Source organism: Crinia signifera, chromosome 11 (assembly GCF_055691185.1).
Source record: "Crinia signifera chromosome 11, ASM5569118v1, whole genome shotgun sequence".
NCBI classification, from domain to species: domain Eukaryota; kingdom Metazoa; phylum Chordata; class Amphibia; order Anura; family Myobatrachidae; genus Crinia; species Crinia signifera.
Genome location: NC_139227.1, coordinates 53,781,898 through 53,809,172, shown reverse-complemented (window position 1 = coordinate 53,809,172; position 27,275 = coordinate 53,781,898). Strand labels below are relative to the sequence as shown.

The following is a 27,275-nucleotide window of genomic DNA, read 5'->3' as shown; positions in this document are numbered from 1 at the left end:
AATTTGTGGAGGGGGAAGATGAGGGGTAGTGGGTCTTGATGGGCCAGGAGGAGTAGGTTAATTAGGTAGCTGGGAGTGGGCTAGCGGTGTTTAAGAGGTAAGGCTAGGTATGTAGGGATGGTAGGGGGTTAGGACTGGGTACATATCCTCTACACAGGGAGGACTCAGCAGTTAGGACAGGGATGTCCAATGAGGTGAGGACTTTGTGAACTGGGGTCACCTCTGGGAGGGATGGGAGGGGAAAGAGAAGTGGGGGGTACAAAGGAGTGCGGGTGGGTGGCCACAACCCCTGGGTGCAGAAGGGGGGTATGAAGTGCAAAAACATTGAACAGTGGAACAACTAGCACTGAAGACAATAGAGGGTACAAGGAGTTTAAGGCGACTGGTGCGAGGCAGCTATCCGCTGAGTAAAGCAGGGTAGAGTCCGAGCACTTCAGCTACCGAGCGGCCCGCACCAGCCACCATGTGGATCACCTCATTGTCTAGATATAGCATAAACATCCTAGTATAATATATACTATGTTGGGTTTAATAAACATATATCTGAACATACTAAATAAACATGCTATAGTAAACCAAATGTGAAGCGAATACTTAGGATTAATTCTAAGCAAGGTTAGAGCACTAAAAGGCGGAACAAAACTAGATTATGAGGGAGATCTATTCTTAACATGGTGCAGAGGAGCCCTCATTAGAGGGAGTGGATTCCTCCAGGTGTGAGAGTAAGTCTTTGCATTCTCGCATATCTCTAATGAGAACAGTCTTACCGTTGAGGTCCACAATGAGTTTAAATGGAAATCCCCAGCGGTATCAGATGCCTTTTTCGCGGAGAGCCACAGTGAGGTCTCAGAAATCTCTCCTTTTGGCTATTGTGAGTGGAGCAAGATCTTGATAGAATTGGAGTTTAGAAGATTCGTAGATAATGGATGTTTTCCCTCTGGTTGCCGATAGGACAAGTTCCTTGTCTTTGAAGCTCAAGAAGCGGATGACTACATCATGGGGCGATTCGTTGTCCCGTGGTTTTGGTAGAAGCGCACAGTGTGCTCTTTCCAAAGGTAGCTTTCGGGATCCGATGTCGGGGGTCAGGAAGGAAAAGAGGCTGTGGAGATAGGGTTCTAAGGCTTCTTGAGTGACAGATTCAGGGATATTTCTTATGCGGATGTTGTTTCTACGATCCCTGTTCTCGAGATCCTCATTTTTGGTACGGAGGTCATTTAGTTCGGAGATGAAGTGGTCCATGTCCCTGCCTGTGTCATTCAAAGACTTCTGGAGACCATCTTGACGGGATTCTAGCTTGGTGGTTCTTGCTGCTAGAGACGATATATCGGATTTAATGGAGGCAACTGCTTTATCCAGTTTGGTTTCAAGTGAGTCTTTGAAGTCAGTGATGAGGGATCGAAGAGCCAGGATGTCTTCTTTGGTAGAGGGAACAGGGGATGACGGGCGTCTCTTATCCATGGTTTCAGTAGGAGGGGAGGAGGAGTCCCCCTGATGATTGTTTTTATTGGCTCGGGTGAAGTGCTGAGAGATATCTGAGCCTCCTTTTTTTTTAGGTGTTTTGGCGGCCGATTTCCGCATGTGAAGGGGACCTGAGTCAGTGTGTGGATTTTAAACCGATCTTCTACAGGAGGCCCTTATGGAGGACAAGGTTTGGCTTGTGTATGGTAGAGAGAGATGAGGGCTGGTGTTTCCAGTGGTGGGAAGAGGCTACTTCGTTGCACCCAGGGGGAGTGAAGGGTGGTTTTCAGGTCTACATCATGTGTTAGTCGGGCAGGTGAAGGGGTGAATCCGCGAGGGCAGAGAAACGTAGGGGGGGTAACCACTTCAAGCTAGGTAATACGTTGTTTGTGTAGTCTCTTAGCGGATCGAGTGAGAGCTTGAAGGTGAGAAGAAGTTGCAGCCCGCGGAGGGTCAGAGGAGGATTGAGGCGGGGTTGGTGTGAATCTAAACGCCCCTAAAGGTATAGCCTAATGTCCGGGAGAGGAGCCTAACCAGCAGAGCTCCTGTGGGGGATGGGTATATCTCTTTTCCCACCTAGGACAGGGAGGCTATACGGTGGGGGTTCCAAGATTCTGTGTAACTCCAGTATATAGGAGATCAGGAGAGACAATGCGGGGTGTGGGAGTTGAACCCCAGGGGAACAGGGGTGACCACTGTTATTATGTGGGAGTGGGTGGCAAGATTTCCTATAGGGCACAGGGTACGGGAGAGTCCAGAGCCCGTCTCTGCAGAACCACAGTGGCCAGGGGCACAGATAACAGGAGTAGAAGGTATGCCTAGAGGTCACGGCCATGTGTCACCTTGGTAGGTCTGCACCCCTGGTGAGCCCAGGTGGGGCGGGCGTGATGTTGTTGGGCTTGTTTGCCAGGCAGGTGTTCTCCCCTCCACTGACCCTCAATACCCAGCAGGTACAGGGATGTGTGCCTTGGTTCTTGGGGACCAACAGTTATGCTTTATGGGAGGGTGGTGCTCCAGCAGCCTGGTTAGGGGAGAGATGGGAGCTCCCCTTCACCCCTGCGGTCTGTGTTGGGCTGGCGTTGGTAAGCCTGCCCCAACCAAGATGGCCGCCGCCGCAGCAGCAGCAGGGAGACTTGCTGAGATGGACAGAGTCCCGGGGCCCCACCGCCCGCCGTACAGGGAGATGGAAGGCAGCCAAAGCTAGGGGGGACACCTCTCACCTCCAGGGGAAGGCTCCCCTCCTCCGGCGTTATCAGATTCTTTTTTTTCGTCCGCTATCGGTAGCCGGAGCTCAGCCGACGGGTAGCAGCAGAAATTGAGGCCGCGGCTTGACTCGGCATGTAGGCCGCAACCCGCGGGGATGCAGGGCAGACTTCCCCGGCTCCGCAGCGTCAAGGGCTCCGTCCGGGGGGATCTCAGCGGAGAGTGTTATAATCGGGGAACTCAGGAGCTTGGAAGTTTTGCGTCCTGTCTGTCTTCCGTACAGGCCACGCCCCCCATATAAGATTTTTAATTGTATAAGCACCCTAATGGGTGCTTACAATGTTAAATGCACCCCCACGCCACCTCCACTATCAACGCCAACCCGAAGCATGGCAGCGGTATGCGTCCCCCGACCTTTTCATACCCCCACTATCCATGTCGGTGTGGAGTTGATTTTATATAGTGTGGCGAGTGCAGCGAGCCACCGAGCCCGAAGTGTGGCGAGCTAGACACGTAATACATGTAAAGCAAATGCGGCCGCTCGCCACGCTTTGGGCTCGGTGGCTTGCTGCGCTCGCCACACTATATACAATCAACTCCACGCTGACATGGATAGTGGGGGTATGAAAAGGTCTGAGGACGCGTACCGCCGCCCCACGCGGGCTCGCTGCGCTCGCCACGCTTCGGGCTGGCATTGATAGTGGGGGTGCATTTAACATTTAGGGTGCTTATACAATTAAAAATCTTATAGGGGGGCCAATTATCATTGAAAGCACCCATTAGTGTGCTTATACAGTTTAAAATCGTATCTCATCTCATTGTATGCCATATACAATGGTATACAATTTTAAATTGTATAAGATGCCATAAGATGGAAATCGTGGGCGCCGTACTAATACACAAGTACCAAAAAAAGTTATAAAAAAATAAAATATACAAAAGGAAAAGGTCGAAATGGTTCTAGGTCGAAAGGTCATTAGTTCGACAGGTCATTAGTTCGACAAGGTCATTAGTTCGACATTGTCTATGTCGACATTCACAAGGTCGACATGGGGTTTTTCACTGTTTTTTTACCTGAATGTCAACACAGTCGACATGGACACAGTTTAAAGTGCACTGCATCCCCTCGCATCGCTCGCTGCGCTCGCGATGCGTCGGGCACGGTGCCTCGCTACGCTCGGCACACTATTTTATTCTCCCACCACGCCCTAGTGGATGGTAGGGCATGAAATACCGCCTGTCGGCACATGTTGGCTCAAAAAACAGTGAAAAACTCCATGTCGACCTTGTGAATGTCGACATAGACAATGTCGAACTAATGACCTTGTCGAACTAATGACCTGTCGAACTAATGACCTTTCGAACTAGAATCATGTCGACCTTTTCCCATGTCGACCTAGAGTCATGTCGACCTTTTAGCATGTCGACCTAATGGATTCGACCTAATGACTTTCTACCATAATGCAGTAGACCAAATGACCGCATCCCGTCTTAAATGGCCCCCACAATTTTTAACGCCACCCCACGATCAACGTGAACCCGAAGCGTGGCGAGCGGCGGCGGTACGCGTCCTCCGACCTTTTCATACCCCCACTATCCACGTTGGCGTGGAGTTGAGAATAGAATAGTGTGGCGAGTTCAGCGAGCCACCAAGCCCGAAGCGTGGCGAGCGGACGCGGATACCTGTGAAGCCCGCGAAGGGACGCGTTTACCTGTGAAGGTATCCGCGTCACCTCGCGGGGCTCGCTGCGCTCGCCACACTATTCTATTCTCAACTCCACGCCGACGTGGTTAGTGGGGTTATGAAAAGGTCGGAGGACGCATACCGCCGCCCCTCGCGGGCTCGCTGCGCTCGCCATGCTTCGGGTTGACGTTGATCGTGGGGTGGCGTTAACAATTGTGGGGGCCATTTCAGACTTTAGGGTGACTATTTGGGCTCTGTGGCCCATTTAACATTGTTTCCTATGGAAAAATCGCGGGCATTGAGGCATTGAACACTAAAATCGCGTCCAATCTGACTTTTAACATTGATCCCTATGGGAAATCGCGGGCATCGCACCTGTTTTTTAGTGCATATGATGGTCGCGATGGTCACCGTTCTAGGTAAAGAGTACCATATATATATATATATATATATATAGAATTTCTGCTGGCACTCCAGGGGTTTTTTCAATAAGGTATACGGTGGTTAAATAAATAACACCAACACTGAGAAGTGTGACGACGTTTCGGGCTGTGTGCCCTTTATCAAGACACAAGGGCACACAGCCCGAAACGTCGTCACACTTCTCAGTGTTGGTGTTATTTATTTAACCACTGTATACCTTATTGAAAAAACCCCTGGAGTGCCAGCAGAAATTCTATCTGTATATTCTCCCTCATCTGAGGGTTGCAAGGCACCCGGGTCGCTGTTCATTTACAGCAAGTGCCAGGACTCAAATTTTATTATATTATATATATATATATATATATATATATATATATATATATATATATATATATATATATATGTATATGTGTGTGTGTGTGTGTGGAAACGGCAAGATCCCGCACTCCAGTGGTTAAACGATTGCAGCTTGCTCAGGTGCCTTCCCAGCACTGAAGATAATACAGACGGGGTTGTAGCAAGGGCGGCACTCGGAGACTTGATAAAGTTTTAGATGCTTTTATTGCATTAACACACCACACCAGGTGTGTTCATGCAATAAAAGCATCTAAAACTTTATGAAGTCTCCGAGTGCCGCCCTTGCTACAACCCCGTCTATATGTGTGTGTGTGTGTATGTATGTATGTGTGTGTGTGTGTATGTATGTATGTATGTATGTATGTATGTATGTATGTATGTGTGTGTTTATACCAATACCAGCAAAGCAAATAATGGCACTCTGGAAGCATAACCACTTTTCAAAACATATGAATGTGTACTAGGCAAGCATTTTTCCAAGCATTTTCTCCGTGGCTCCGCAGTCACTCTCGCCGTCTCTGTGTCCCCGCGTCCATAAGCCTAAAGTCTCTTACTGAGACACTCAGAAAAAATATGAAAATAACTAAATTGTGTTTTTTCTGTGGTTCTAGGGCACTGGGCAGCAAGTAGACGCCCCAAGCTGATGCGAAACGCGTTGTTATTTCTTACAGTAGATCAGCTTTGGCAGTTTCATAGTTTCCAAACTGCATAAAGTATTTTCAGTGGGAAATATCCTCAAAGCCATGAACCTGCAATATTTAAGCAGGTCACTGGCGCGTTTCATATTTCCTGCAAGGTCACACTGTTGTCTTACTCGCCTTTTATGTTATGGAAGTGCTGCTCCTTGTAAAATGCAGGTTATACCCTATGGACAATGGCAAGCATATATTACCCATTCCTGTGCCTGCTCTGTGGCTGCACCTGGGACACTCTAGGGCAGGGCTGGGCAACACCGGCCCTCCAGATGTTGATGAACTACACATCCCAGCATGCCTTGCATCAGTTTCCGCATGGCCACATAGCAAAACTAATGAAAAGCATCCTGGGATGTATAGTTCATTAACATCTGGAGGGCCGGTGTTGCCCAGCCCTGCTCTAGGGGCTGCATAGGGGACCTGTACCCTGGCCCAGTACTCACACATGTTGTCATTGCAGGACATAGTGACAGAAAGCAACAAGTTCGATTTGGTCAGTTTCGTCCCTCTTCTCCGTGAAAGAATCTACTCCAACAACCAGTACGCCCGTCAGTTTATCATCTCCTGGGTGAGTGAGTCTGCAGAGAATGGGCATCCACCAAGGCTTGCCGGGGTGCACTGGAAGTAACGGCTGTCCTTGTCTCTTTTCTCAGATACTCGTTTTGGAATCTGTTCCTGACATCAATCTTCTGGATTACTTACCGGAGATTCTGGATGGTCTCTTCCAGATTCTAGGCGATAACAGTAAAGAGATTCGTAAGATGTGAGTATCGGAGCATTTGGCTGAAGACGCAGGTATAGTCGGAGTGGCAGATTGTGCGGGGATCGGTGTCAGTGGTGAAAGGTGGAGATACCAGTGTGAGCACTGATGTAATTTAGGAGGAGTAAAACAAGACATTTTTTCCCACAGCACACTGAGTGGTATTAGTAACCAATCTTGAACACTACATGATAATAGAATTCAGAGATATTGGTTACATATACTGTACCAACAGGCCTTCTCGGGAGAGACCAGAAGCAACTTTGGAGATCCTATATATTTTTATCACCAGATGAATGAATTTTATCCATATCATAGGTTCTGCTATTAAACCCCATATCGGAGGAGGCTAACTGAAATACCTAAACAAATTACATTTTAGGCAGCATACTGCCATCACTATATCGTTTGAAACAGTTATATTGGATAAAAAGTTATATTGGATAAATAGGAAACAGAAATTTCACGGCATGTAAAAAAAGTGTGGAAGATGAAAACCACTAAAAAGAAGTTTCCAAATTTATTTACAGATCACAGCCATAACTGTAAGACTCATGTTCCCCTGATGAAGTCTCTGTGAGATGAAACGCGTTTGGTTCTCTCTACATGCGGTTTTTATTCTTGATAATCCTGTGCAGATTTATAAATAAATATCGGAATATATAATTTTGTTGCTTCATTGGATGTGGACCATATGAACTGTATTTGGACATTTATGTTCTAAAATCAGGCACCATACCACTATTGGGTAAGAAAAAAAAAATCTATCTATATAATCCATACGAGATCCGGCACTCGCCCACCTTGTCGCTGCTTACTGACTCCGGTGCCCTCCCAGGGTGTAAACCCAAATATAGAGTCCAGATATTGCTTATCCAAGCAAGGGAGTCACTCAGAGATTTTTGAAAAGTAGAAATTTATTCCAACAAGTGGGTCAATCCGACAATTGTTTCGATCGTGGGCGCTCGTCCTCGGGGATAACCCTGGTGTGTTACAAGTGCTTTATTTATACCTGCAAAGGCTCCTCCTAATGATAATCAAACATATATATCTCACCTGTGTCAGAAGGGAGGTTCGCAAACTGCTATACGCCGGCACCAGCTCCGTATCACAGCGAGTGACATCACTCCTGGCGTGTCTCTGAGCACATCACCAAGGCGTCTCCTTGACGCCCTTGCTTGGATAAGCAATATATGGTGTGTATAGATAGATAGATAGATAGATAGATAGATAGATAGATAGATAGATAGATATATTTCTCAAAAAAATAAAGAACCGAACACATCCTAGATCTGATCGAATGAAATATTCTTATTAAATACTTTGTTCTTTACATAATTGAATTTGCTGACCACAAAATCACACAAAAATTATCAATGGAAATCAAATGTATTAACCCATGGAGGTCTGGATTTTGAGTCACACTCCAAATGAAAGTGAAAAAACACACTACAGGCTGATCCAACTTTGATGTAATGTCCTTAAAACAAGTCAAAATGATGCTCAGCTGTGTGTGTGGCCTTCATGTGCCTGTATGACACCTAGGAATGCTCCTGATGAGGTGGCGGATGGTCTCCTTAGGGATCTCCTCCCAGACCTGGCATTTGCCAACTGCTGGACAGTCTGGATTCAGGCAAATTTATTACCACCGAAAAATCAGTGGTGGTCTTTAGGCGCTAATGGCCCCTTTAAAGTAAATTGATAAATCTATGATGATTCTATATCGTAATAATAATAAGCAGCAGTCTTCAAAATTTGCACTAGTGTCAGTGCAAAAAGATTTTTGTGTCAAGTCCGGAGCCAGAAGGATATCCTGGACTTGGAACTCGCACAGCAAGATTACCCAATGGGAAAGTGAAGGCTGCGCTAATTGGTAAAAATCTAATTCCAATACACCATGGAGAGGAACACATGTATAGCAGAAGGATGGAGACTGATTCAAGAGAATTAATCAAATGCAATTTATTTTAGTTACATAAAAATGTTTTAGATATAAAAATGCAGTACTCTTAAATAAGGTGGCCACCTATAAGAACAAAGTATATATATTAACACATGGTGTAATATTCATTAACGTGTACATTTTTTAAGATCAATAACAAGATAAAATATCTCTGAATTCCAAGATCATATACAGCTTTAAATTTATATATAAACTGCAGACTTGCATATATGGATAATTTGCAGAGTAGATATTTGTAATATTTGCCGGGCCACAATAAAAGGCTTTTTGTAAAATGATGGTAATCACTTCATGGTTAAGTCTTTTGACAATAAATGCGTCAGGTCACGGTATGCACATACATCACCTGTGCTGCCGTGCAATGAAGTCCTGTGTGGTGTGTGAATGTGGAGTGTCCCGCCTGGAGGAGACTGACGGAAGGACCTTGAAGTTGTAGCCGGTAAGCGTGTCTCACTCACGCTGCCGGTGATGCTGGGTCCTGTGCAGTGGCACCGTGTCACTCACCCACGGGTGCTTGTACCTGCTCCTATCGGCGTTCTCCACAGAGCACAATGGATGATGGGTTGCGGGGCTGCCAGATGAAGTGATCCAAACAAAGTGATGGTGGCAAATGCGGCAATCAGAGGCTGGTATTCAGGTCTGGGGAATGGCGGGCCAGTCCATAGCATCAATGCCTTCGTCTTGCAGGAACTGCTGACACTCCAGCCACATGAGTTCTAGCATTGTTTTGCATTAGGAGGATCCCAGGGCCAACAGCACCAGCATATGGTTTCACAAGGGGTCTGAGGATCTCCATCTCGGTACATAATGGCAGTCCGGCTACCTCTGGTGAGCACATGGAGGGCCCCCCAAAGAAATGTCACCCCACACCATTACTGAACCACTGCCAAACCGGTCATGCTGGAGGATGTTGCAGGCAGCAGAACACGTATCCAGACTCTCACGTTTGTCACATGTGCTCAGTGTGAACCTGCTTTCATCTGTGAAGAGCACAGGGCGCCAATGGCGAATTTGACAATCTTGGTGTTCTCTGGCAAATGCCAAATCGTCCTGCAGAGTGTTGGGCTGTAAGCACAACCCCCACCTATGGATGTCAGGCCCTCGTACCACCCTCATGGAGTCTGTTTCTGACCGTTTGAGTAGACACATGCACATTTGTGGCCTGCTGGATGTCATTTTGCAGGGATCTGGCAGTACTCCTCCTGTTCCTCTTTGCACAAAGGCGGAGGTAGCGGTACTGCTGTTGGGTTGTTGCCCTCCTACAGCCACCTGCACGTCTCTTGATGTACTGGCCTGTCTCCTGGTAGCGTCTCCATGCTCTGGCCACTACACTGACAGACACAGCAAACCTTCTTGCCACAGCTCGCATTGATGTGCCATCCTGGATGAGCTGCACTACCTGAGCCACTTGTGTGGGTTGTAGTCCCCGTCTCATGCTACCACTAGAGTGAAAGCACCGCCAGCTTTCAAAAGTGACCAAAACATCAGCCAGAAAGAATAAAAGATCTGAGAAGTGGTCTGTGGTAACCACTTGCACCACTCCTTTATTGGGGATGTCTTGCTAATTAGCCATAATTTCCAACGGTTGCCTATTCCATTTGCACAACAGCATGCACAATTGATTGTCAATCAGTGTTGCTTCCTAAGTGGACCGTTTGATTTCACAGTGTGATGGACTCTGAGTTACATTGTGTTGTTTAAGTGTTCCCTTTATTTTTTTGAGCAGTGTGTATATATTTTATTACGCGGGGGCGCTGTGGTGGCAGGGAATGGTAGAAGGGGCTGCGCTGCCGGGGCACAGAGTCTCAGTCCTCATGCAGACCCTGCGTCCCTCCAAAAATGGCCGCTGCTGTGAAGGAGACAGACGCTAGAGGTGCTCCTTCACCTCAAGCGTCTGTCAGTGAAGTGCAGACTGCCCAGTGCTACCCGGAAGTGTGGATACCCGGGAGCATTGTGGCCCTGCAACCCCTTGGCATGGAGCAAGTAAACCTTCCCCCCCCTCCTGGCAACAAGCATGGAACACACTATGGCAACAAGCATGCAATCCCCCTTGGCAACAAGCATGTAGTCCCAATGGCAACGAGTATGGAACCCCTGGCAACAAGATTTTAGGTAAGCGGCACTTATATGCCTATCAGTGTGATTAATCGCTAAAATGTAATAGTGGAGGGCAATAATTAAAATTTTTAGTCACATTTAATTTTTGCGATTTTAACTGCGATTAATCGCATTGTTAGGCACATGAGTGCTGCTTACCTAAAATCTCGTTATCTGGGGTTTCCTTCTAATTGCCAGGGGGATTACATGCTTGTTGCTAGAGGGGAATACATGCTTGCTGCCATATGGGCTTAAATGCTTGTTGCCAGGGGGGAATACATGTTTGCATCCATAGGGGATTAAATGCTTGTTGCCAGGGGAGAATACATGCTTGCTGCCATACAGGGGTAAATGCGCATTGCCGTGGGAAAATACATGCTTGTTGCCATAGGGGTATAAATGCTTGTTGCCAGAGGGGATTACATGCTTGCTGCCATAAGGGTGTAAATGCTCGTTACCAGGGGGAATACATGCTTGCTGCCATATGGGATTAAATGCTTGCTGCCAGGGGGGGGATACATGTTTGCTTCCATAGGGTATTAAATGCTTGTTGCCAGGGGAGAATACATGCTTGCTGCCATACAGGGGTATATGCGCATTACCATGGGAAAATACATGCTCGTTACCAAGGGGGAATACATGCTTGCTGCCATAGGGGGATAAATGCTCGTTATCAGGGGGGAATACATGCTTGCTGCCATAGGGGGATAAATGCTTGTTATCAGGGGGGAATACATGCTTGCTGCCATAAGGAGGATAAATGCTCATTGCCAGGGGGGAATACATGCTTGCTGCCATAGAGCAGGGGTGGCCAAACTTGTCCTCAAGATCTACCAACGGTGCATGTTTTCCAGGCAACCTGTGGATCTATATTAGGAATGAATGCAGCAGGTTTGAAAATGTGACCGTTAGTATTGTCTACAGCTGTGCACTAGCTAGGTGATCTGGAAAACATGGACTGTTGGTAGATCTGGAGGACCGGTTTGGCCACCCCTGCCATAGAGGTTAAATGCTCTTTGCCAGGGGAAATCCATGCTTGCTGCCAAAGGGTATTAAATGCTCTTTGGTCTCTGTAATGCTATCAGAGACTCCACCTCTGCAATGCCGCTTCCCCTTCTGCCAGGCCCCCACGTAAACGGCGATAAAAAATGTACTCTGCATTTAAGTGCTGGCTAGTTATTAATATAATGTATATATGTGCTGGGGGAATTCTCTCTACAGTTTCTTGCCTGATCTCTGAATGTAATAAACAGAGGGCAGGTGGCCATGTGGTGCGTGTTGTGTGATGCCTCCTTCTCTGTTCCTGTAGGTGTGAGGTATCTCTGGGGGAATTCCTGAAAGAGATCAAGAAGATGCCGGATTGTGTGAAATTTGCAGAGATGGCCAATATCCTAGTGATACATTGTCAGTCATCGGGTGAGTCTCTTCCTGGGCACAGTCACCCTCCCAGGGGCTCCTGCAGGTCCGGCACCCACATGTACCAGGTCTCCAGTGGCTTTACCGTGTCATATTCCATATAAACCATGACTTGTTGTCATGTACTAAGATGTACTGGTGCTATGATGCACTAAGCCTTAGAGAGAGAGATAAAGTACCAGCCAACCAGCTCCTGACTGTCATTTCCAAACACAGCCTGTAACATGGCAGCAAGGAACAGATTGGCTACTATTTTATCTCTCTCCATAGCCAAGTGTCAGTGATGGAATAAAGAGCCCACTCTCTGTATGCAGTTACCTGTCTGGCGCTGCCATGTGGCTGGTACTTGTGCCTGGTTACTCCTCTAGATGTGTGGGTTTAGGGTTCATTTATCAAACAATATTTGTGGCTAGTTTTCCTATATAAATATTCTGTATCCCTGTAATGTATTATGGGCCGCAGGAGGTGAGGGCCGGGGGGGTGGGGTTGTTGGAGCAGGATAGCATAAAGTAAGTACTGATGCAGAGCTGTTCCGTATGCCACCCAGTGATCTATAGAGATATGTATTCTAGGTCTACAATGGCGATAGGAGGTACAGTCTGAGCTGCCAGTTGGTGGCTAACAAATGTAGCTTGGTGTTACGAGCATTATACAATACATAGGAGATTGGGAAGAGGAATCACATAACGGCGACTGGATGGTTTGTGACTGGGCCGGTCTCTGGGTGTGATCAGAGAGTGGTTTGGTCTTCAGATTTGGGGAGGGGGGAGGGGGGGGTTTGATTACTGAAACAGGCCAGTCTCTAGGTGGGGGGGGGGGGGGGTGACTAGCGGGAGTGGGCCTGTCTCTGGGAAGGGGGGGGGGGGCTGAATACAGAGAGTGGGGCGAGGCATTATTACATCTAGTCATTTGATAATGCCCATGTACCTATGCCATCATCCACAGATGACCTGATACAGCTCACTGCCATGTCCTGGATGAGAGAGTTTCTGCAGCTGGCTGGCAGAGTCATGCTCCCATACTCCTCTGGGATTCTCACTGCTGTACTGCCCTGTCTGTCCTACGATGACCGCAAGAAGAGTATCCTTTGTTCTTGGTGTCAGGGGCAGTAGTTGCTGTACTGTATATAAGTATTTATAGCTGAAGATGCTCCTTACATAACCCCAATTCCAGGCATAAAAGAGGTGGCTAATGTGTGTAACCAGAGCCTGATGAAGCTTGTGACCCCAGAGGATGATGAGACTGACGACACGGGTCACTTGCCGACTGTTCGGTCAGAGGAAGACCTGTCCTTACAGCAGGAGAGTACGGATCATGGTGAGTCGCTGGGTATAGTGCTAATAGGGGCTGGGTACAGGACGTGACACCAGAATCTGATGGCACAACACAGTCTGGCCTCCTGTGTTGGAAGGGGACAAGAGTGTCATGTGGTCCTGTGCCTCCAATTAGGGACCATCCAGCACCGTTACCCTCTGACATAAGTATCGGGACAGAGAACAAGGGATCTGCAGCACCCTATTACAGAGTATGCAACCTAGGGGACTGTGACCTGCAGCTGAATACAATAGAGGACAAGTACAAGGCACATAACCATAGCTGCATCCGCAGGCGGCACTGACATACTGTAAGTATATCTGGAGGCTGAGCACAAGGGATCCGCAGCGCCCTATTACAGTGTATATATACCAGGAGACTATTGTATACAGCTGTAAGTCACTAACTGTCTCCTGGGATATATGCTCTGTAATAGGCTGCTGCAGATCCCTTGTTCTCTGCCCCAGGATACTTATGTCACTGTCCTCTCCGGATGCAACTATGGTTATGTGCCCTGTACTTGTCCTCTATTGTATTCAACTGTAAGTCACTGTCTCCTGCTCTGTAATAGGGCACTGTGTATCCCTTGTTCTCTGCCCCCTGATACTCATGTCAGTGTCCTCTGCTTAGACAGCTATGGTTATGTGCCCTGTACTTTTCCTCTGTATTCACCTGTAAGTCAATGAGGACAAGTACAGGACACATAACCATAGCTGCATCAGCGGAGGACATAAGTATCAGGGGGCAGAGAACAAGGAATTTGGGGACCAGTTCAGACCCGTTTGCACTGCTGCGACTTCCATTTTCATTATTTTTTATTTTATTTTTTTTAACTCATTTGAAATGGTAGTGTGTGGTGAGGGCAGCATTAGCAAAACACCTGGCTAGAAGCATGGCGAGTGAGTAGTGTTCATTCTAGCACCCGTTATCTTTCAAAACCCATGCACTTCCTCTTCCCTTCCTGGGGTGTCGCTGTCTGATGTAGTGCTTCTAGTACAGTGTGGTCTGTATATCAGCACTGATATGCAAACCAGACCTGTGCTAGAAACACCACAGCAGACTGTGACACCCCAGGCAGGGAACAGGAACTGCATGGGTATTCAAAGATAGTGGGTGCTTGAATGAACACTAAGTGAGTTACATTACATTTGACATAAAAAAATAGTGAAAAACTCGATCTTTCAAGGTGTCTACATTTCCATGTCAACCTTTTGCTTGCGTCAATTATCAATGTACTGTGGCACAGAGGGTCCTGCTCGTGAATGCCTACATACTAATCTACTAGATTGTAAGCTCCTCCGAGTAGGGCCCTCTTCCCTCCTGTTGTCAAAGCCCACTTCTCTTCACATTTCACTCACAGCTCTCCTATACTCCAACACTCAGTGACCATCTTCATACTCATCTCCATCATTGGCCTCAAGCCTCTAGTTGTATGTTGATTGGGTCCTCACTACTTACATTTAAGCTGTAATGTGTATTGAACTGTGGTGCTCTTTATTTGTACTGTATTTTTGTTATTTATTCAATGTTATGCCAAGTTTTGTCTCCCTGTATTGTTCCTTTGTACGGCGCTGCGAAACACTTGTGGCGCCTTATAAATAAAATTATAATAATAATAATACTAAAGGGGAGGGTCAGACGGGGGTGGCACAGAAGGCCCTGCTCGTGGGTGCGTACATACTACAGGGGAAGAGCTGACGGGGGTGGCACAGAGGGTCCTGCTCATGAGAGCTTACATACTACAGGGGAGGAGTAGACAGGGGTGGCACAGAGGGTCCTGCTCGTGAGAGCTTACTGGACAGACGAGGGTGGCACAGAGGGTCCTGCTCATGAGAGCTTACATACTACAGGGGTGGAGCAGACGGGTGGCACAGAGGGCCTTGCTCATGAGAGCTTACATACTACAGGGGAGGAGAAGACGAGGGTGGCACAGCGGGTCCTGCTTGAGAGAGCTTACATACTACAGGGGAGGGGCAGGCAGGGGTGGCACAGAGGGTCCTGCTCGTAAATGCTTACATACTACAGGGGAGGGGCAGACTGGGGTGGCACAGAGGGTCCTGCTCATGAGAGCCTACATGCTACAGGGGAGGGGCAGACGGGGGTGGCACAGAGGGTCCTGCTCCTGAGAGCTTACATACTACAGGGGAGGGGCAGACGGGGGCGGCACAGAGGGTTCTGCTCGTGAGAGTTTAGGTCCTGCTCGTGAGAGCTTACATACTCCAGGGGAGGGGCAGACGGGGGCGGCACAGAGGGTTCTGCTCGTGAGAGTTTACATACAGTACTACAAGGACTGACCATGCATGGGACCACATCAGAAGGCCAGCAGTAACTGATCCATCCCATGTCTCTTTGCAGGGACTGCAGACATGGCTAATGACTCCAGCCTGGACAACCTCAACGTATTTGCACCCAGAAGGTTAGGAGGGTAATTAATAGTAATTATTTCTGCCCTTTTCTTTGACCACAATCTGTAATCCTACAGTTAATTGATTTGGGATTATTTGGCCAATCTGGGAAGTTGTCTTTACAAAACCCCCAGATTTGAATCCCAGGCTTGGTGCTTCCAATTCTGGGATCTAATGCCGGGTGTCTCTGGGCACAGGGTGGACAGAGGAGGTGTGGGGCAGAGGAGGAGGCACAGGGTGGACAGAGTAGACGTGGGGCGGAGGAGGTGCAGGGTGTCTGCAGGTGTATTATGATCTTCTCACACTAGGTGGTTCTATAACACCTGTATTGTGTGTCAAGGTTCAAGTCACCTCTCATAGCTGTCTGCAGGTGTATTACTGTCTCATCACACTAGGTGGCGCTAGAACACCTGTATATTTTCACTGTATAAAACAACATGTAGGTAACACACACGTGTGCAGATAATAGATGTACCCATCGCTCTCCCTGTACTAAAGCAACATTCTGTGGCCTGCGGTATTGCAGATCTGGTAGAACAACTTGTCCCAGCACAAGTTACACAATGCTGATGCCTGTGTATGCCCCATTTTTCCTACCCCCCACCACCACCATGCTCCCCGCCACTGCCTGACAGTCCCTGGTTCCTTGTGATTAACTCTTCAGTAGCTGGTGCATACATTGATGACGTGAATATGTACAGCGTGTATAGCTATAAGCTGTACTGCCATATACATATGTGTGTCCCACAGCTCCCCAGCCGGCACAGTCACCCTGAATCTGGATGGGATTGTCCAAGTGTTGGATCTGTACCTCCATGAGCCCACCACAGGGATGATGACCCGGATCTGTGTGCTGAAGTGGCTCTATCACCTGTACATCAAGACCCCCCGCAAGGTGCGTAACCCCCTGTATCACCTATATACCCAGCTCTATCACCTATACATCATGACATCTACTCCCCCCCCCCCCCCCCCCCTGCAAGGTGTGTACCCCCGTGTCACATATATACCTGGCTCCATCCCCTGTACATCAAGACCCCCTGCAAGGTGCGTACCCCCCTGAGTCCCCTATATACAATAGGGAGGTGCATACCTCCCTGCTCTATCACCTGTACATCAAGACGCCCTCTCAAGTTGCATACCTCACCGTGTCATCTATATACCTGGCTCTCTACCTGTACATCAAGACCCCCCGGAAGGTGCATACCTCACCGTGTCACCTATATATCTAGCTCTATGATCTGTACATCAAGACCCCCTGCAAGGTGCGTGCCTCCTTGTGTTCTATATACCTGGCTCTATCACCTGTACATCAAGACGCCCCCTCAAGGTGCATAGCTCACCGTGTCATCTATATACCTGGCTCTATTACTTGTACATCAAGACCCCCAGAAGGTGCATACGTCACAGTATCACCTATATACCTAGCTCTATGATCTGTACATCAAGACCCCCCGCAAGGTGCGTACCTCCTTGTGTTCTATATACCTGTCTCTATCACCTGTACATCAAGACCTGTCTCATCTGTATATCTGGCTCTATCTCCTGTACGTGAAGACCCGCTGCAAGGTGTGTACCCCCCCCTGTGTCACTTATATACCTGGCTCCATCACCTGTACATCCAGACCAAAGCAATTGGGTGTGTGTGTGTGATAAATGTCGCCACATCACACTGACCCTGTTATGTCTTTATTGCAGATGTTCCGGCACACGGATCTGCTCTTCCCCATCTTGCTGAAGACCCTGTCTGATGAGTCCGATGAGGTGAGGCAGCGTTATAGAGGTTTGAGACACCCTGCTGCTTGTGGTTAGGTTATGGCACTGTGTGAGCCCCAGCTGCTGCAAGAAGATGTGTACCGTACCCCATTCATAGATCGTCCTTATCACCTGGGGTGTAATAATAATGTGGGAGAACTGGGTGTAATTTGGGCCACCTGGAAATTACTTGGCTTTCTAGAGACTATGGGTCGTATGTCGCTCCCCCCTCCTGACCGTCCTGGGGTAGTCTGCTCTTCCACAGCTAGAAATAAAGGATGACATTCAGTGCTGACTGAGTTAATGAGCTGGGAAGAGCCCCACTCCCCTCCATATTGATGGAGCTGCTGGATGGCAGTTCTTGTTGCCATGGTAACAGGAGGCTGATCTACAGAGCATTACGCCAGGCAGGATGCCGCTCCTGCATACTAATATACAGCCATTCTTCTCCAGGCTTTCCCACCAGCACTGGCGGCCGTGGCCTCCTGTATAAACCGCAGTAACCATTTGTGGGGAAGAGATCAGGGTGGTGTCAGGCTGGGGGGGTAATAGCTACATGAAGTTACAGCGGTTATACGGATAACTTATGCCTCCTCTGCTATATATGAGTGTGTGGTGCTGGCAGAGGTTGAGGTTACTGCTGTTATATGGATACCTCGTGCCTCTGTGCCTCTTCTGCTATATATGAGTGTGTGGTGCTGGCAGAAGTTGAGGTTACAGCTGTTATATGGATACCTCATGCCTCTGTGCCTCCTCTGCTATATATGAGTGTGTGGTGCTGGCAGAGGTTGAGGTTACTGCTGTTATATGGATACCTCGTGCCTCTGTGCCTCTTCTGCTATATATGAGTGTGTGGTGCTGGCAGAGGTTGAGGTTACAGCTGTTATATGGATACCTCATGCCTCTGTGCCTCCTCTGCTATATATGAGTGTGTGGTGCTGGCAGAAGTTGAGGTTACTGCTGTTTATATGGATACCTCATGCCTCTGTGCCTCCTCTGCTATATATGAGTGTGTGGTGCTGGCAGAGGTTGAGGTTACAGCTGTTATACGGATACCTCATGCCTCTGTGCCTCCTGCTATACAGATGTGTCCTCATGCATTTTTTTTTTTTTTTCTCAATTTGTCACAACATGTAAAACACGGCGTAGCTGTTTTTCCATATGCAGCAGGTAGATGGATTCTAAAAAAAAATTTTTGCAGTAGAATTTGTATAAAGTAATAGAGTAGAGAAGCAATTGTTTTGAAAAAATCACAAAGCGTGACTTTAGCAGAGTCCAAGGTGTGCCAAATTGTGCCAAACATGGCACAATAAAACAAAGATGTATGTGGACACATCTGTATATGAATGTGTGGTGCTGGCAGAGGTTGAGGTTACAGCTGTTATACGGATACCTCATGCCTCTTTGTTTCTCTTCCTAGGTCATCCTAAAGGATCTGGAGGTTTTAGCAGAAATTGCCTCATCTCCAGGTGGGCAGACAGATGCCTCCAGTGACTGCAGCGATATTGTCGTAGGTCAGGTCAAGCTACATGTGCCATCACCTGCTCGCAGCACCAGTGACGGTGAGAGCTCTGTGCAGTGTACATTTTATGGGCTGCTGATACTAAGCTTACAGTACACTGGTGTCTTATACACTGCACATCTATACCTCTGTATATACACTGAGTGGTTTAGTATTGTGTACACACAGCATCACTACAACTGCCTCTGTGCCTCTCTGTGTATATATACACTAAGGAGGGGAGTAGTACTGTGTATACACACAGCATTACTACAACCAGCTCTGTGCCTCTCTGTATATATACACCAAGGAGAGTAGTAGTACCATGTATTCACACAGCATCAATACAACCGGCTCTGTGCCTCTCTGTATATATACATTAAGGAGGGGAGTAGTAATGTACACATACTGCATCACTACAGCCTCCTCTGTGCCTCTCTGTATATACCCTAAGGAGGGGGTAGTACTGTGTATATACACAGCATCATAACAGCCACACCTCTGCCTGTATATACATTAAGGAGGGGAATAGTACTGTACAGTCACAGCATCACTACAGTCACCTCTGTGCCTCTCGGTATATACACTAAGGAGGGGAGTAGTACTGTGTATACGCACAGCATCACTACAGCCACCTCGGGATGACATGCATGCCAGCACAGTAGCTGTAGATTATAGGGTTGGGAGGGTATAATTGTCGCCCTGGGTGGCTGTGGCACATAGGACCCATATATGTATATATGCATTGCACTGGATGGTGATTACCCAGCAGGGGTCTCCTCTTATAATAAGCTGTCAGTGCAGCGGCTGCTGTCCTGTGCCCACCCCCTGCGTGGCATTGTACATCTGATCTCCTTGCTGCGGTTACAGTGTGTCCAGATTTCCAGCTGATTAATCTTCAATAGGGAAGCTGCATCCTCCCGCCTCTCACTAGCTGTGTCCGGGGGGCTTAGAGACCCTCTGCCTTTCATCTCTCCCTGGAATCCCAGCCTCAGTCATTAGCTGGTGGCATTCCCTGTGTTATGCACCCTGACTAATCTAATATGTCAGCTGGCAACCTGGGTGGATAGGAAGAGAGTTATACTGTGCCACACCTAGGAGGTTTGGTATTGGGACAGTGACATGCGTGTACAGTGATGATGTCTCCTATAATCCCCCCAGGTTGGCGTGGCCCAGAGAGCTCACCCCCCACACCCACCATGAACTCCTATTTTCACCGCTTTATGGTCAACTTGCTGAAGAGATTTAGCAGCGAAAGGAAGCTCCTGGAGACCCGAGGGGCCTTCATCATCAGGTAAATGGCGTTAACCGTCTGTTGGGACCTGGTCGTAGTGCCAGATACTGTGATATCTTCTACATATCCCCCGCCCCCTCCCCTCCAGGTGGTGTAGATGCCCCCCCCCCCACCCCCCACCCCCACCCTTATGCTACTCTGTCCAGGCAGGTACTTTGTTATGGCTAGTTGAATGCTGTGCGATGTGGCTCCTCTGTTCGGTGTAGCAGTGCCCCAGACCCCCCACCCAGATGTGGCTCCTCCAGCAGGTGTGAGATGGCTATGAGTTGCTAGTGCCTGCATAGTGGAGGTCCTAGATAAGGGTCTCTGTCTCTGATAATGATCTTTCTTCTTCGGGTATTATGGTCCTGACAGGGAGACATCGGGGTTGTAGGTGGATCCAGAGGACCATGACACCAATCAGCAAAGCTTTGAGACATCCCAGGATGTACGGCTCCTCTCCTCACGCTTAGCTCCTCTGTTTTTTGTTGGTGCCAGCAGGAAGCTGGTGCACCATTTTCACACAAGCTTTTTTTTTTTTTGACTGAAATGTTATTTCTCACTAGAGACTAACACTAGAAGGGCTAGCGGCACTGTCAAGCCTAGCGACTACAGCGCAGCAGCCCCATCACCCCTGCTGGTACCGAAACTCCCCCACGACCTGGGCAAGCGGGGTACTTGCCCCAGAGGTGGTGTCCGGTTTATAGCACCACGAGATGCCGAAATCCTTACAGCATTACAGGGGCAGGTAAGGCTCTCTGTGAGAGCACATAAATCGCTGTTGTGCTGCGGGTCAGGGAGATGGCACATGGCGGTTGGTGTGGACACTGCTGCTTGCGGCAGGGACTCCACTAGACCACTGGGGCATTGAGTGCAAGCTGGATGTAATCACCCATTTTACACAGGGCTCACTAGCACCAATGGGGGAAGTTCAGCTTGGGGGTGTGGCGCCAGCCTGCAGTACCTCCCCTAGCTTTGGGCGCCAATCTCCCACATGTTTACTGCCGTTAAGCTGATTTCTATCTCCCTGCTCCCTTAAGAGACCAGCAGCCATCTTGGAGCACGCAGCTCAGAGTCTCCTGGAGTGTGGGTACAGTCTCCCCTGTAAAACTGTCTACTGCTGACAGTATTCACATCCTACTGGCTTCCATAGAGGCACAGTACGTGATTGGAGTGCATTTGCAGTTATTTGTACCAGGTGGTGACCACAGAGCACTTCTCAGCTCCTATGCTTTCTGGCTGATGTTTTGGTCACTTTTGAAAGCTGACGGTGCTTTCACTCTACTGGTAGCATGAGACAGAGTCTACAATCCACACAAGTGGCTCAGGTAGTGCAGCTCATCCAGGATGGCACATCGATGCAAGCTGTGGCAAGAAGGTTTGCTGTGTCTGTCAGCGTAGTATCCAGAGCATGGAGGTGCTACCAGGAGACAGGCCAGTACATCAGGAGACGTGGAGGAGGCCGTAGGAGGGCAGCAACCCAGCAGCAGGACCGGTACCTCCGCCTTTGTGTAAGGAGGAACAGGAGGAGCACTGCCAGAGCCCTGCAAAATGACCTCCAGCAGGCCACAAATGTGCATGTGTCTACTCAAACGGTCAGAAACAGACTCCATGAGGGTGGTGTGAGGGCCCGACATCCATAGGTGGGGGTTGTGCTTACATCCCAACACCGTGCAGGACGTTTTCCATTTGCCAAAGAACACCAAGATTGGCAAATTCACCATTGGCGCCCTGTGCTCTTCATAGATGAAAGCAGGTTCACACTGACGTGAGAGAGTCTGGAGACGCCAAGGAGAACGTTCTGCTGCCTGCAACATCCTCCAGCCTGACCGGTTTGGCAGTGGGTCAGTAATGGTGTGGGGTGGCATTTCTTTGGGGGGCTGCACAGCCCTCCATGTGCTTGCCAGTGGTAGCCTGACTGCCATTAGGTACCGAGATGAGATCCTCAGACCCCTTGTGAGACCATATGCTGGTGCGGTTGGCCCTGGGATCCTCCTAACGCAAGACAATGCTTGACCTCATGTGGCTGGAGTGTCAGCAGTTCCTGCAAGACAAAGGCATTGATGCTATGGACTGGCTCGCCCGTTCCCCAGACCTGAATCCAATTGAGCACATCTCGGATATCATGTCTCCATCCACTAACTGTACAGGAGTCCACACCATAGACTGTTCATGGTTGCTGCTCCCTGCACCATGCTGATCTGTTCAACGCTGTTGCACATTCTAACCACACTTGTTACCTACTAAATGCTCCTTGATAAAGGTCTGACTAATGGACCGAAAAGTCGGGGCTACTCTGTTTGGTGACTTACCCTGATAACGTCGATGGAAATAAAAGTTGCTTTGATTTTATCAATTTGAGTTTTCTTTGGTAAAAATGGAGAGTGCATACATCTCCTAGGAGAATTGACTGGTATACATTGGAGACTCGGACATGTATCACTAGCATGACACCCAATTGCTAGTGAGCGTGCGATCATTCTACTGGAATATATATATATCTATATCTATCTCTCTAGGGGTGCACTCAGACAGTCGCCCCAGCTCTTGTCCTGTAAGGCTTGTGTTGCAGGCCTGTTTGATCAGGATGTTATCCAGAAAGGTTTATGTGTTAACCGCTTTATCCCATCCCTGGTCAGTCCTCTGCCCCGGTTGCTGTACAGGTGCCTCCTTAGGTAGCCTTTCAGCAGCTTCTTTAGATTGCCTCCAGACTTCTATGGCCCCCCTGTGGTTATGCCACCCATTGTGCAGGCCCCTCCGTCATGGGTGGATTCTTATTTACAACAGTACAAACCTTGGCACAGACTACTGTAGCAATGCAAAAATTACTGCCGGCTGCTATTCACGTTACTAAACACCAGCTCCCCATATCCTCTTCCCCATTACTTCCAGGGTTGCAGGAAGCTGATACTACTGGGTATGAAGGTGAGGAGGAGGAGTAGGAGGATGACGATGATGGTGAGGATACCACTCTGCCTGGGTCAGCAAGGACTCCCAGCCGCAGCCACCGCAGGGGAGCAGGTAAGAGGTGCTGAGCGCCTATCATGGCTTGCAACCCGGCGTGTGGGGACCACCGGGCTGCGCTGATCAAGCGGGGACCGGGTCGCTCACTCAGGGGTGGACCACCAGGGTACCAGGCAATGGAGACACCACACCAGCAGCGGGGATGCAGGTGCTGGTGCTGCGGGCGGCCATCTTCCCTGGAGGAACTTGTATCAGCAGGGGGAGGCAGGCTCACTCCATTGGCCCCTCCCCCAGACCTGCAGGTGCCAACTCTGAGAGTTTCCCACTGCAGGCTTCCTCCGCCCTTCTCCCTCCCTGCACTGCATGCAGAACGGCTATTGCTGCCTGGTCCACACTGCCTGCTGCACCTCCGTAGAACTTGGGCTGTCCCCAGTATACCTTTCCACCACAGGACAGGCTATACTTTTTGCTTCCTGCCACTCTTGGGTTCTGGTCAGTTGAGGGCTCCTGCATTTATCGTTTCTCCTTCATACTTCATGGCAGCCATTACATTGGGTTCATCCCTCTCTCTCTCTCAATTAGACAGGTAGTTTTTTCCCCTAGGACCAGACTCCTCCTCTTCAATATGCTATATAGCTGAGCACCTCCCCTCTGACCATAGTCTTTTTTCCTGTCTCCTCTGTCTGTAACAGGTAGTTAGATTAGCTAGTGTAGGAGATATTTTGACCTGGCAGCGAGGGTGGCGGTGCCTTACCCTGTGTATTGATCCGGGCCGGTGGAATGTATCCTACTGCTCTATACTAGGGTTTGTGGTGCCGGTAAAACCCTCAGATAAATGGCGTTACACAGCCGGATGTGTTTGTGTATTGGACTCACCATGGTTGTATGCCCGAGTAGCGGTGGCTGGGCGCGTGTATAGTGTTGTCCTGAGCAGGGGGAGAGGCGGCGGCAGCATGTCTGGCGTGTTCACTGTTCCCGGCGTATGTTTATACCTGCGCCGGGCAGTGAGTGTCGGAGGGAGGTGACGCGCATTTCCGGCACGCGGTCTGCGTTCCACAGCAGGCCGCGTGCGTTCCAGATACCGGAAGTGCCGGTATTTATAGCGCCTGACCGGTGTAACAGGCACTGCTGCTGGCTGTGTGTGCAGAAATCAGCAAGGAGTGTACGGTGTACTGGCGCTTTGCACCATGGAAGATGCCTCTCCCAAGCCAAACATACCGCTGCCCAGGTGAGTCCTCTGTGAGGACTGGTTCTTTATTTTTCTGCTGAGGTTAGGAAAAGTTAGTTTATTCTTTTGTCATTTTAGTGTGCCTGTGATTGCTAAAAAGAAATCTGCTAAGAAAAGATTGGATAAGATATGCCCTGAATGCGACAAGTCATTTACTGGGGAAGATGTGTTGTGTAGAAGTTGTCTGCAGAAAAAAGAAGCTGCTTCTGTGTCTAACCAAATATCCGAGCTTAGAGAATGGATGGAGAAAAATTTTGTGTCAAAGAAGGAGTTTTCTAGCAAGAGATCTAGGTCACAGACCAGTTTGGATCTGGATGATGATGGTGGATCAGTTATACTGGGGTCTGATGATAATGCCTCAGGTGTTTCCTCGGCTGAGTCAGGGGAAGTCATTGAAGAGGAGCGGCTGTTTGATTCAGGTTTGGTAGAGGTGGTGCTAAAAAACCTCTATAAAACCCTGAATTACAAGCAACCAGTGAGAACGGAGCTGGACACACTGTTTGAGGACAGATCAAGGAAGGGCAGGTGCTTCCCGGTCCATAAAGTTGTTAAGGACATATTGATTAAAGAATGGAGTGCCGTAGACAAACGAGTGGGTTCCTTTAAGAGGATCGATAAAATGTTCCCTATTGAGGATGAGGAGTTTTTGAAATGGAGTAGCATCCCTAAGATAGATGCAGCCGTATCTGAAGTCACCACTCGTACGACCATACCATTAGAGGACGGGGCGTCCTTAAGGGACCCCTTGGAGAAAAAAATGGAAGGTGCATTAAAGCGATTACACTTAGCAGCTTCGGTGTCAATGAAGTCAGGTGTAGCCATCGCTTTCCTTTCCAGAGCTCTAAGAATTTGGTGTGCAGCATTGCAGGATGACTTGCAGGACAGAGCATCTCATGATCAGATGAGCAAGAGTCTGGCGCAAATTCAGATGGCGGTAGATTACGTCTGTGAGGCGTCATTAGATGTTTTGGATTTCTCTGCCAAGTCACTGACCTCAGGAGTTGTGGCCAGAAGGGCACTTTTTTTAATTTTCGTTTAATGTTCACTGCATGTGGCCATTTTATGACAAAGATTCTGATTCTGAAATCTTGGGCGGCAGATTCGCATTCCAAGAATAAACTTGCAACACTTCCATATGAAGGTGCCTTTCTATTTGGAAGTAAACTCGATCTCATGATTCAGAGAATGTCGGGTGGAAAATCTGTGAGGTTGTCTCAAGATAAGAGGGGCAGGTTTCAGTCCTACTCCAGCAGGCAATCATATAGGCAAGCCAGATCATACAGGCCGGGTAGGCCGTTTCGCGACAGGTACACTTCTGGTACAACGCGTGCATTTTTTCGCCAGTACATCAAGAAAAGAGGCGAAAGCTCTGGCGCAAGTCAAAAACAGTGACGCCAGATGCCCTATGGAACAAGTTCCAGTAGCATGAAGGCTTCTGGAGTTTGCTCATATGTGGGAGCAAAGCTTTTTAGACAAGTGGGTACTAGAAATAGTGTCTCAAGGTTATCATTTGGAGTTCCTTTCAAGGCCAAGATTGGCAAAGTTTTTGAGTTCCAGAATGCCTCTGCTAGAATCGGAAAAAGAGGTTTTAAAGTTAAGTTTGCAAGCACTTATCGACACAAATGCGGTAGAAGAAGTCCCAGAAATAGAAAAGGGACTGGGATATTACTCCCGTATGTTTGTGATAAGCAAGGTGTCAGGCGGATTCAGAACTATCCTCGACTTGAGGAATCTAAACGATCGCCTAAAAAAGAAGAAGTTTCACATGGAAACTGCCAAGTCAATTCTGATGGGGATCAGAAAGGAAGATTATCTAGTGGCAATCGATCTAAAAGATGCGTATTTTCACATGCCGATATTTCCAGGCGACAGAAAATATCTAAGGTTCGCCGTAGGAGAAAAGCATTCAGTTTACATGCCTGCCGTTCGGTCTGACTTCATCCCCTCGAGTCTTCACGAAGGTGCTGGTGGTTTTAGTAGAAAAACTAAGAAGACAGAAGATTATGTTATGGGCGTATCTAGACGACATTCTTATAGCAGCACGTTCCGAGGAGGAGAGTGTTACCGCCCGAGATTACACTGTCAAGTTTCTCCAAGATCACGGGTGCATGATCAATTGGGAAAAAAGCCGACTCACTCCTTCTCAAAGCATCCAGTTTCTAGGTATCCTAGTGGACACAGTGGCCTTCCAAATATCCCTTTCAGAAAGAAGGTGCAAAAAAATCCACCAGTTAATTACACTTATTCGCAACGATCCCCACATATCTCTGAGAACTGCAATGAGTCTACTGGGGATGATGGCCTCAGCAGTAGAGGTAACTCCTTGGGCGAGATGGAGGATGAGGCCACTACAGTGGTTCCTTCTGAGATTTTCCAAAAACCACATGTCATTGGATCAGAGAATAAGAATTCCAAGCGCAGTAAGAGAGTCTCTGGCATGGTGGAGTTTTGAAAATCTCAGAGAAAGAAGAGGGGCACTGGAGAGTCCAACGTTCGTAGTAATAACTACAGATGCCAGCGCCTCCGGTTGGGGAGCACACGGGTTGGGCAAGTCGTGCCAAGGAAAGTGGTCAAGGCTAGAAAGGGAATGGTCATCAAACCACAGGGAATTAAGGGCAGTATGGCTGGCGATAAAATTCTTTGCAGATGATATCAAAGATGCCCATCTCCGAGTGTTCTCAGACAACATCACAACGGTCTCTTATATCAACCGCCAAGGGGGTACAAGAAGTCGGGTGTTGCTAGACGAAGTAGAGAACATAATGTCCTGGGCCGAAGT

At 48.4% G+C, this 27,275-nt stretch overlaps 1 protein-coding gene across 4 annotated transcripts in view; it reads left to right on the top strand.

Moving 5' to 3' along the window:
- VAC14 (VAC14 component of PIKFYVE complex) overlaps nucleotides 1-27,275 on the top strand; it is a 119,134-nt gene that overhangs the window by 62,261 nt on the left and 29,598 nt on the right. For 3 of the 4 annotated variants that reach the window (XM_083164492.1, XM_083164490.1, XM_083164493.1), the window contains 10 exons: nucleotides 6,281-6,388; nucleotides 6,474-6,583; nucleotides 11,950-12,056; nucleotides 13,002-13,136; nucleotides 13,230-13,373; nucleotides 15,726-15,795; nucleotides 16,526-16,670; nucleotides 17,474-17,539; nucleotides 18,951-19,092; nucleotides 20,193-20,325. In XM_083164492.1, the coding sequence (XP_083020618.1) occupies nucleotides 6,281-6,388; nucleotides 6,474-6,583; nucleotides 11,950-12,056; nucleotides 13,002-13,136; nucleotides 13,230-13,373; nucleotides 15,726-15,795; nucleotides 16,526-16,670; nucleotides 17,474-17,539; nucleotides 18,951-19,092; nucleotides 20,193-20,325 (1,160 nt within the window). The remainder of the gene's footprint in view (nucleotides 1-6,280; nucleotides 6,389-6,473; nucleotides 6,584-11,949; nucleotides 12,057-13,001; nucleotides 13,137-13,229; nucleotides 13,374-15,725; nucleotides 15,796-16,525; nucleotides 16,671-17,473; nucleotides 17,540-18,950; nucleotides 19,093-20,192; nucleotides 20,326-27,275) is intronic. The other variant, XM_083164491.1, reaches the window with a different exon arrangement.